General features: G+C 43.2%; 1 protein-coding gene across 1 annotated transcript in view; it reads right to left on the bottom strand.

Moving 5' to 3' along the window:
- Positions 1-9565, bottom strand: part of LOC107710600 (dihydropyrimidine dehydrogenase [NADP(+)]) — a 135298-nt gene that overhangs the window by 70862 nt on the left and 54871 nt on the right. The window contains exons 11-12 of the mRNA XM_016515412.1: positions 5583-5815; positions 2370-2585 (exon numbers count right to left, since the gene is read on the bottom strand). Of these exons, the coding sequence (XP_016370898.1) occupies positions 2370-2585; positions 5583-5815 (449 nt within the window). The remainder of the gene's footprint in view (positions 1-2369; positions 2586-5582; positions 5816-9565) is intronic.

Consider the following 9565-nt stretch of genomic DNA (forward strand, 5'->3'; position numbering starts at 1 on the left):
ACAGCTTGACAATCGCAGGGCTTTCCGAACGCTATTGATGCAGCGTGGCCTCAACGGACGACACTTAGCGCGGCTCAGGAGAACAGGATATTAAAAAGAAGTCCCCTATGTTCTAATGACAGCACTGAGCGGAGACACGGAGAACATGTTGACACTGAGGGGTTTTCTTTATCCTGCCTGCGAGAGAGAATGAAAGGGAGAGAGTGTTTCAGTGCAGTCATTCTAGCACGTGGAGAGCAATATGAGTTATGTTTACCGAAATATGGCTTCATCTCGCTACTGCAGCGTAAAATTAGAAGAATTATTAGCTGGGGTTTGTTGTTGACATTGGTCATGAACTGCCTTTGTTTTTTATTTTCTCTGAGGTCTACTTATAATGTTATCAAGATTTTTACATCAAAAGACTTCCTAATTTATAAGTAATAGGCTATTTTTTGGCCTGTTTTTAACCTCCCTCATCTGAATGCTCTGTTTGAATAGGCGTGGCGGATTGTAGATTTGGAAGTAAACGCCCACTTCTATGATTGGCTAATAGTTTTGTATGTTTGACAGCCTACATCCTTCCTAGATGGACACTGCTATGTTTTAGGTTAAAAACACATAAATACTCAGTAATTATCATACGATTTATAATAACAGACAAAGCAATAGTGACCACATAATGGAAACAGTTACTCACACTTGTGTGGTGCGACATCGGATTCAATATAGTCGGCACAGCATCATCTTTTAATTTCAATCTTTCTGAAAATCCTGCGTCGAATTGTGCCTTGTTTGTAAGCGAATCCGCAGTACAATTAAGTGAACAAAGTGGTCTGGCATTCATTAAAGTTAATCAAATGAAGTTGATCATTTGGTTTCTGTATACACCCGCATTTCCCTGTCTTGTTATTTACACTACATGCACGAATCGGTAGGCGGGGCTAAACAGGCAGCGATGTAGAAGCAGGCGTTGATCTTCTTCTGCGGAGGAAGTGTTTAGCCACACTATTACATCATAAAGTGGCACATTCCACATCCTGTCGTTTTGGCAGATTGAGTTCAATATAATTAGTTTTTAAACTAACAAGAACGTTTTTGTAGTTTTTGAAAGTTTTGTAACTTATAGAATGTTTTTTTTTATAGCACAATGACCTATTATATGTCAAAAGATCAAGGGAATTATGATTTCTCAGTTCATGACCAGTGTATGTCTGACTAGAAAGAGTTTCAGTTTTAGAGTGGAGGGGCAAAAATGGGGGTTTAGGCGGTTGGTACATTTGATATACCATCCAATAGTGGGTGAATTTTGAACAATATCAAATTATTTAGTACTCCGCCTATGCTTTTATTTCTATTTGATTGTTTAGTCTTGAGGAAAAAGTAAACAGACTGTCAATACAACAGCAAAGACACAGAATGCAAATGGTGGACACAATAGAATGAGATATTAATTCAATAATACCTTTACTGAATTCAACCCAGACTAATCTTTTTTTTTTTTAAATCATTCTGTTTTTTCTCCTTTTTTCAGACTTGATAAAACTATTTAGGCTCCTCCTATGAAACTGCAATCTTTGAAAATGTTCGCTCTTTTATTCTTCCACTACTTTTTTTCTTTGAAGTCCCTTAAACGCTGTCATTTGCTTTCTTAAATTCTTTGTGAAATTGACGCTTTGATCGAAGAGCTGCGCAGACGCCTCTTGCCGTTGTCATGGCGACGTCTGATACGACTCAAACCCTGCGCTCTGCCTCTCTTCTCCTTTCTTTTTTCTTTTTTTAATTCTATTTCCATTTCTAGCTCCACTAATCAAGGACTGCCAGTAAGCCCAGAACAAACAGATGTTACCGATTAATTTTCCCATCACTTGAATTAGAAAGTAAATTAAAACAAAAAGATTTTCTGCTGGAGTTCAATAAAAAACTCATGCCTGTTTCTTTTTTTTTTTTTTTTTTTTACCTCCTGTCAAGAACAAAATGTTACATTGCTAACAAGGCAGATGCATGGCTGCCTAATGGGAGGGCTGTTGGTTTTTATTTTTTATTTTTAAGAAAGCCACCAGAATGTGGTTCATTATAGCTAGTGTTAGTGTGTGCATACGTGTGTATGAGTGTATGAGTGTGTGTCTGTGAGCTGTTTCACAAGCTGGAAAGGCTTGCATTATTGTTAGCAGTGCCCAGTGCTGGTGCTTTCATATGCTTATGACCTTTTGGGGATTTTTGCCAAGGTTTCAGTTTCTGTGATGTTGTACGAAAGACTTTGCTCCGCTGATACTTTGCAATGCAGTGTGCGCTTCCCACACAAACACACCACCCAAATCCTAGCACGAGTGCATGTGGAGCCTATGGCGTACTGCATGTTGATTTTTTTCTGTGTTCTGTAAATATACCTTGTCCAGGCCAAAGGTCTTGGTGAGGGCAAAGCCCCAGCCCTGCTCGAAGGCTCTGCGGATCATGGCTGCGCTGGTTGTGGGTGGAGCGCTGGCCAGCCCAAACGGGTTAGGAAACTTAATCCCGCACATCTCCACGCTGATGTCCACTGTATCGATGGCGCAGTGAAACAAGGGCAGTTTGGGAGTGGTGCTTACTGTGTTACCATGAAGGGACTGCAGAGAAAACACACACGTATAAACTATTACTTCATGTGCCTGTATTGCGATCACAAATAAAAAAATAAACACACACACACACAAAAAAATACATCTCAAAGGAAATATTAATACTGAATTATTTTTCCATTGATATGTTTTTTTAGCAGATAAGTGTTTAAAGGAATGGCCTAGGTTGAACTTAAATTACAATTATATTTGAGCTGAAATATTTATATACTGCAATGAATGACAAACAGTCTTCAGCCAGTCACTTTAGCTCAATAATGTTCATTAAAGAATGCTTATTATTATTGTTGTTATTGTTATACATATTTTTAAGATGTGTTATTTATTTTATATAATTATAAATAATTCTCATTATATACACCCACAGGCCACATTGATAGATACCTGTTCAACTGCTCATTAACGCAAATATCTAATCAGTCAATCGCATGGCATCAACTAGATGATATGGTCAAGACAATCTGCTGAAGTTTAAACTGAGCATCAGTATGGGTTAAGAAATAAGTTATGTGACTTTGAACAAGGCATGGTTGTTGGTGCCAGACAGGCTGGTTTGAGTATTTCAGAAACTGATGATCTCCTGGGATTTTCATGCACAACATACCATACGTAACCGAGACGTTCTGTGGGCAAAATGCCTTGTTGATGCCAGAAGTCAGAGGAGAATGGGCAGACTGGTTTGAGCTCATAGAAAGGCAACAGCAACTCAAATAACCTCTTGTTACAAATGAGCAATGCAAAGAAGCACTCCTGTCAGCTAACAACAGGAAACCAAGCCTACAATCACACAAGCTCACCAAACTGAACAATAGAAGACTGGAAAATGGTAGCCTGGTCTGATGACTCTTGATTTCTGTTGCAACATTCAGATGGTGCGGTCAGAATCTGACGTACACAACATGAAAGCATGGATCCATCCTGCCTTGTATCAATGGTTCAGGCTGGTGGTGTAATGGTGTGGGGGATATTTCTTGGCACACTTAGTACCAACTGAGCATCGTTTAAACACCACAGCCTACCTGAGTATTGTTGCCGACCATGTCCATTCCTTTATGACCACAGTGGCTACTTCCAGCAGGATAACACGCCATGTCACAAAGCTCAAATCACCTCGATCTGGTTTCTTGAACATGACAATGACTACGTTTACATGGACATCAATAATCTAATTATGTACCTTATTCTGAATAAGACAATATTACGATTAAGGTGTTTACATGAGTTGCTTTTAGCATATTCCTTTTTTTCATTTTTAATTTACTGAAAGCTTCAAATGCAGTTAATTATTTGTCATGCTATACATGCAAACAGACGATGGCGTTGATGAAGCCATTCTTTTGTTTGCCGTCAAACGGTTGACCACTGCCGTGTGTGTATCCTGTTGCAAAATGCGGCGAAAAGTCCTACACAACGGTAATAATTTGATTAAGGTGTGTACATGTCTTTACTGCACTTCAATAACGCGACTAAAATAGGAATACTCCACATGTCTTAATTCGATTAGTGTTTACTTCGATTATGACTTTAGCCGGATTAAGGTAATCAAAAATCTCTGTTTACATGGTAGATTCTTAATCAGAGTATTGTCTTAATCGTATTAAAATCGGAGTATTGTTGTCCATGTAAATGTACTGAGAGAGTTCACTATACTCAAATAGCCTCCACACTCACCAGATCCCAATCCAATAGAGCAAATTTGTAATATGGGAGATCTGCATCATGAAAGTGCAGCTGACAAATCTGCAGCAACTGTATGATTCTATCACGTCAATATGGACCCAAATCTCTGAGGAATGTTTCCAGCACCTTGTTGAATATATGATATGAAATATTAAGGCAGTTCTGAAGGCAAAAGAGAGCCAAACCCAGTACTTACAAAGTGTACCTAACAAAGTGGCCGGTGAGTGTATAATATTTTATATAATAAAGCTCTTCATGAACTTACATGTATACATGCACATACAATTATATTAAAAAAAATATGATTTATTTATTATTAAAGTCAAATAATTTTTGTTTCATAATCTGTTACACATGACCCTGAAAGAAAATTCTACACTGAAGCTACACTGAGTTAAAGTGTTAAAATTTGCAATTCATTTTAATTTTTACACACTAGACAAAATAAACTTAGCCAAAAAAAAAAAAAAACTTTCACACCACTAAAATATTGTGTACTGACAATTTCTCAGAAGTTGAAATGATGGCACTTTTTTTCTCAGGCAGAAAGAGAGACTGTACTGAGCTGTGCTGAGTAAGTGTCATCACTCTGTTTGTGACTCAGGAAATGTATTGTGTTACAACTGCTTCTGGTCTCCCCTACTAGCACAGAAAATTTTTTTGCAAGCTAAAAAGGAAGAAAAATAAGCACACTGCTCAAGAGAACACCTCATCCCACTGAAAACCCATACACAAAGCCCAATAACCAAAATTTAAACACAACACCCACAACAAAATGTGATCTTATCTTCCAATCATTTACGTGATCTTGAACCGCTGAACCCATTAGCAAATATTTGCACAGCTCTTTCTCTGTAGTCCAAAATTACAGAATGGTTTTGGGGGGGAAATGGATTTGCCGAACAAACACTTCAGCGTGACTTCCTCTGGCCACAGTTACATTAGCGATTAACCTCTGCATGAACCTTCTCTTTATGCTGCCGCTTAGGTCTGTATGCGAAATCACAGAAAATAGTCTTCTGCTAGGAAAACCAAGGAAGAAACTTCTACCGTTTGAGTGTCGAAGCCAAAAAGCACTCAAGATGTCACCCTGAGAAAAAAAAGTCCCTGTGGAATAATGCCCTCGCTATAAAAACTGTGAGCGTAAAACTTTGAGTGCTACACTAATGCTGAAAATTGCTGGCACTAACACATAATGTGAAGCAGGCTCTCAAAGCTACACAACTGTGGCCAAACACTAAGTATGTTGTGTAAGACGTCCAAATGCAGAATGAGATGGATTGGCTTATTGAGTGGAGAGCCCACCTGGATGTACTTGTGGATGTGCCAGGAAGCTTGTTTGCCATCGTTGACAGACTCCACGGTAGTGTTGGCCAAGCCGGTGATGTCTCCGCCGGCAAACACCCAGAGTTCACTGGTCTGCATGGTTTCGCTGTTCACCTCAGGTGTCCCCCATCCGTTCAGCTTTACTGGTTCCAGGGCCTTCTTCACTGTTCCAGCACATAATATTAAAGAGATTGGAGTGGTTAGAGTGTATCAAAGCTAGACTAAAACAACTTTTTGTACAACAATGTCAGGACACACTGGGCAATAAAAAAAAGATGCAAGATATTTAAAGTGTACCTGAATTATACTTGCAATGTTTCCACTTTAGCACAATCAAATATACTTCAGTATATCTTTAGCTGGACTTCAGCACTACTTCAACACAATTAAAGTGCATTAAGTACAAAATTAGCTGTTCCAATTTAGCAGACTTTAAGTATACCAGTTTAGTAAACTAAAAGTACAATTGCAGGGTATTTTTATTAAGTACATAAATATGTAAATGTATTTGTAATATACTTAGCATGAAATAAATGTATTTCAAATACATTTATTTTTCACTAGGGTGATTTCAAGATAACATATCAAGATAATTCGGAATAAAGCTAACACTTTTTTTTTTTCTGTTACCGAATCCGAAGGCTACTGACTCCACAGGTAGTGTTTTTGTATAAAGGTAGTTCTTAAAGAAACGGAATGATTTCAAGTGACCTTTAGATTTAAACAAGCAAATATTTAATCTTTACAATATTATTTCCTAGTAGAACTGGAGAGGGGAAACAAACTACATTTATAGACATTTATAAATACATTCACTCCATTTATTCATTCACAAACTACCAAACCACTTGCACAGTATTGTGGGATATCATAGGTAGCTCTGTGCTGCCTTCAAAAGTCAAGCAGATGACGGCAGTAGACAGGATGCTGCACAAACACTGAATTCAGACTTCTCTTGATGCTTTCCAACCTACACAGACTGAATTTTTTCAGCTTTTAGACACATCCAAGGACTTTTTAATGGATGTGTGTAGTTCCCTTTCAGTCGGTCACTCTCCACGTCACGTCAGTAATGACCGACGAATTGGGATCTCGCTTATGCCGAGTTCACACTGCACGATTTTAGCCCGATCTTTCACTCGCCGACAGGTTTTGCGAAATCGCCGAAAAAAGTCCTACCATGGGAGGCAAATCGGTGCTCGTTCACGCGAGTGACAATCACGCAGTGTGAATTATCAAAGACGCGATCGACGAGTTTGAAAATCGTGCAGTGTGAACTCGGCATTAGTGAGACCAATCCACTCTGAATGTAAACTAAACGAGCCAATGCACATTGGCATGCGATGATTGCATCCAGCTGACGCTGATCGCAGTGCGAGTATAACTAGGCAGCAGGTGCAACGCATACTCAACTTTTCGCTTTGGAGCCGAGCGGTTATATCGTTCTGCTCCTGACTTCTCTGCTACAGAGTGAAGACTCAACGAGTTTCAGCACACTCTTGGGAAGCTCTGGTGTTGGCAGTATGGCACTTCAGCGGCGGTGGTTCTTCCCGTGTCGAGTGGGTTGCACACATCAGGCTGCACTATCCCCTGTTTGTGTTGCAGGCGGCCATCTCCCCTGTGTGCTTCAGCACACTAAAAGAGCAATCTCTAAAAGAGCATTCATGGGTGGATGTCTTATTAAAGATGCCCTTCCACCCGTGCGTTTCTGGACGCGGTCGTTACCTGGCCAGCAAACGCAGCAGCCTCCAGCAAAGCAGCGCCATGGAGCTGGTCGCAGGGCAAGTACCTGGTGGCAAGCGGAAGAGCAAGAGGCCCTGAGACGGGCGACCCAGAGATGGAGGGAGCTGCACTTCGGGAGATGGTGAACGTACCACTCCCTCCCCCGGAGGAGCGCCGGGCGGAGAATCTTTTGTTTCTTTTTTCCCCAGTGGTACACAAAACCTCGATAAAAGAGCAGTTTCTTCTATCTCTGGGTCCCCAGAGGGGACGGGGAGTTGTGGACGGGCTAGTCTCGGATCACACTCACCCTCCTCTCTCACCAGTGAGCAGCTGTGGGAGGTTCGAGAGTGCGATCAAACGTGCTACTCATGCACCCTCTGCCCGAACGCAGGTAAGTGTTGCACACCCGCAGACCCCACTTCGGACCGGCTACGAGGCGCCCGGGCCGGGTCCCTGCGTTCCTCTTCGCTGCCCCACTGCGGGTACATCGGTGGTTCCGTTGGTGCCACTTGTACGGTATCTGGGAGCATGGCTAGCGGTCCCCAGTCCATCTCGCTGGCTCCTTCAGACCATCAGACTCAGCTATTCAGTTCGCCGGCATCCTCCCAAGTTCAGGGGCGTCCACTTCACTTCAGTGAAGGCTGCAGATGCCCCTGTATTGCGTGCAGAGATCGCAGTCCTACTGGTGAAGGATGTGATAGAGCCGGGCCCTCCAGCCGATATGAAGACGGGGTTTTACAGCCCTTACTTCATTGTACCCAAGAAAGGCGGTGGGTTACGACCAATCTTGGATCTGTGCATTTTGAACCAGGCCCTTCACAAACTACCATTCAAGATGCTCACACAGAAGCGCATCTTCGGGTGCATCCGTCCCCAAGATTGGTTTGCAGCGATCGACCTGAAAGACACATACTTTCATGTTTAGATCCTTCTGGGCCACAGGCCATTCCTGCGGTTCGCGTTCGAAGGACGAGCATATCAGTACAAGGTCCAGCCCGAAGGGGGGTCCCTGTCGCCCTGTGTCTTCACGAAAGTTGCGGAGGCAGCCCTTGTTCCCCTGAGAGAGCGGGGCATTCGCATTCTCAACTACCTCGACGACTGGCTCATACTAGCTCAGTCTCAGGATCAGTTGTGCGAACTCAGGGACTTGGTGCTCTCGCACCTCAGCCAGTTGGGCCTTCAGGATCTCTTTTCTCGGTATGGAGTTCGATTCGGTCAAACAGACAGCACGCCTCATGCAGGAACGTGCTCAGTCAGTGTTGAACTGCCTGAATATGTTCAAGAGCAGGACAGCCGTCCCACTGAAACAGTTTTAGAGGCTCCTGGGGCATATGGCAGTAGCAGTCACGCCGCTGGGGCTGCTTCATATGAGACCGCTTCAACACTGGCTTCATGGCCGAGTCCTGAGGTGGGTGTGACAACGCGGCACTTACCGGGTCCAAGTCACACCGGTCTGCTGCCAAACCTTCACCCTGTGATCAGACCTTGCATTTCTCCGGGCAGGAGTGCCCCTGGAACAGGTCTCCAGGCATGCTGTGGTTTACACGGATGCCTCTACCACCGGCTGGGGGGCCACGTACGATGGGCATGCAGTGTTGGGGGTTTGGACGGGCCCCCAACTGCACTGGTACATCAACTACCTAGAGTTGTTAGCAGTACGCCTTGCCTTGAACCGTCTCAAAGGGCGCTTACGAGGCAAGCACGTGCAGGTCCGCACGGTCAACACTGCGACCGATACGTACATCAACCGACAAGGCGCGGTCTACGGAAACCTCTGGAAACTCTGGACCTCTGGAAACTCTTGAGCCTTTGCAGTCAGTTGAGCGGAAGTTTCTATCAATGAAGACGCTGCTCCTGAAGCACTGAGAGGCCCCGGTTTAGTATCGGCTTGCTAAAACCGCTCCAGAGAGTCCGTACTGTAGACCCTGTTAAGCTCCTCCATCCCCTCGGCAGCCAGACGTGGTGGAACATCCTGTGCCAGGCCCTAACTCGATGAATCCGTGAGAACCGGTAGAGCGCTGGGTTCCATATATAGAGACCTAAGTGGATCCCATATGTGTAAATCCACGGTATAGCCTCGGAGCCCGTGTTTCCCCGGCAGACTTTCTGCCATTTTCCAAGAGAGTTACAATCACCTCCAATCTTCCATATGCACCTAAACGGTTGTTCATATGTGTTAGTGCTTCCAAAACCTCTTTCGGGAAGGATGGGGCTTCCGCAACGTCCCTGTTCCAAGTGGT

Source organism: Sinocyclocheilus rhinocerous, unplaced genomic scaffold (assembly GCF_001515625.1).
Source record: "Sinocyclocheilus rhinocerous isolate Xijiao unplaced genomic scaffold, SAMN03320098_v1.1 scaffold507, whole genome shotgun sequence".
Taxonomy (NCBI): domain Eukaryota; kingdom Metazoa; phylum Chordata; class Actinopteri; order Cypriniformes; family Cyprinidae; genus Sinocyclocheilus; species Sinocyclocheilus rhinocerous.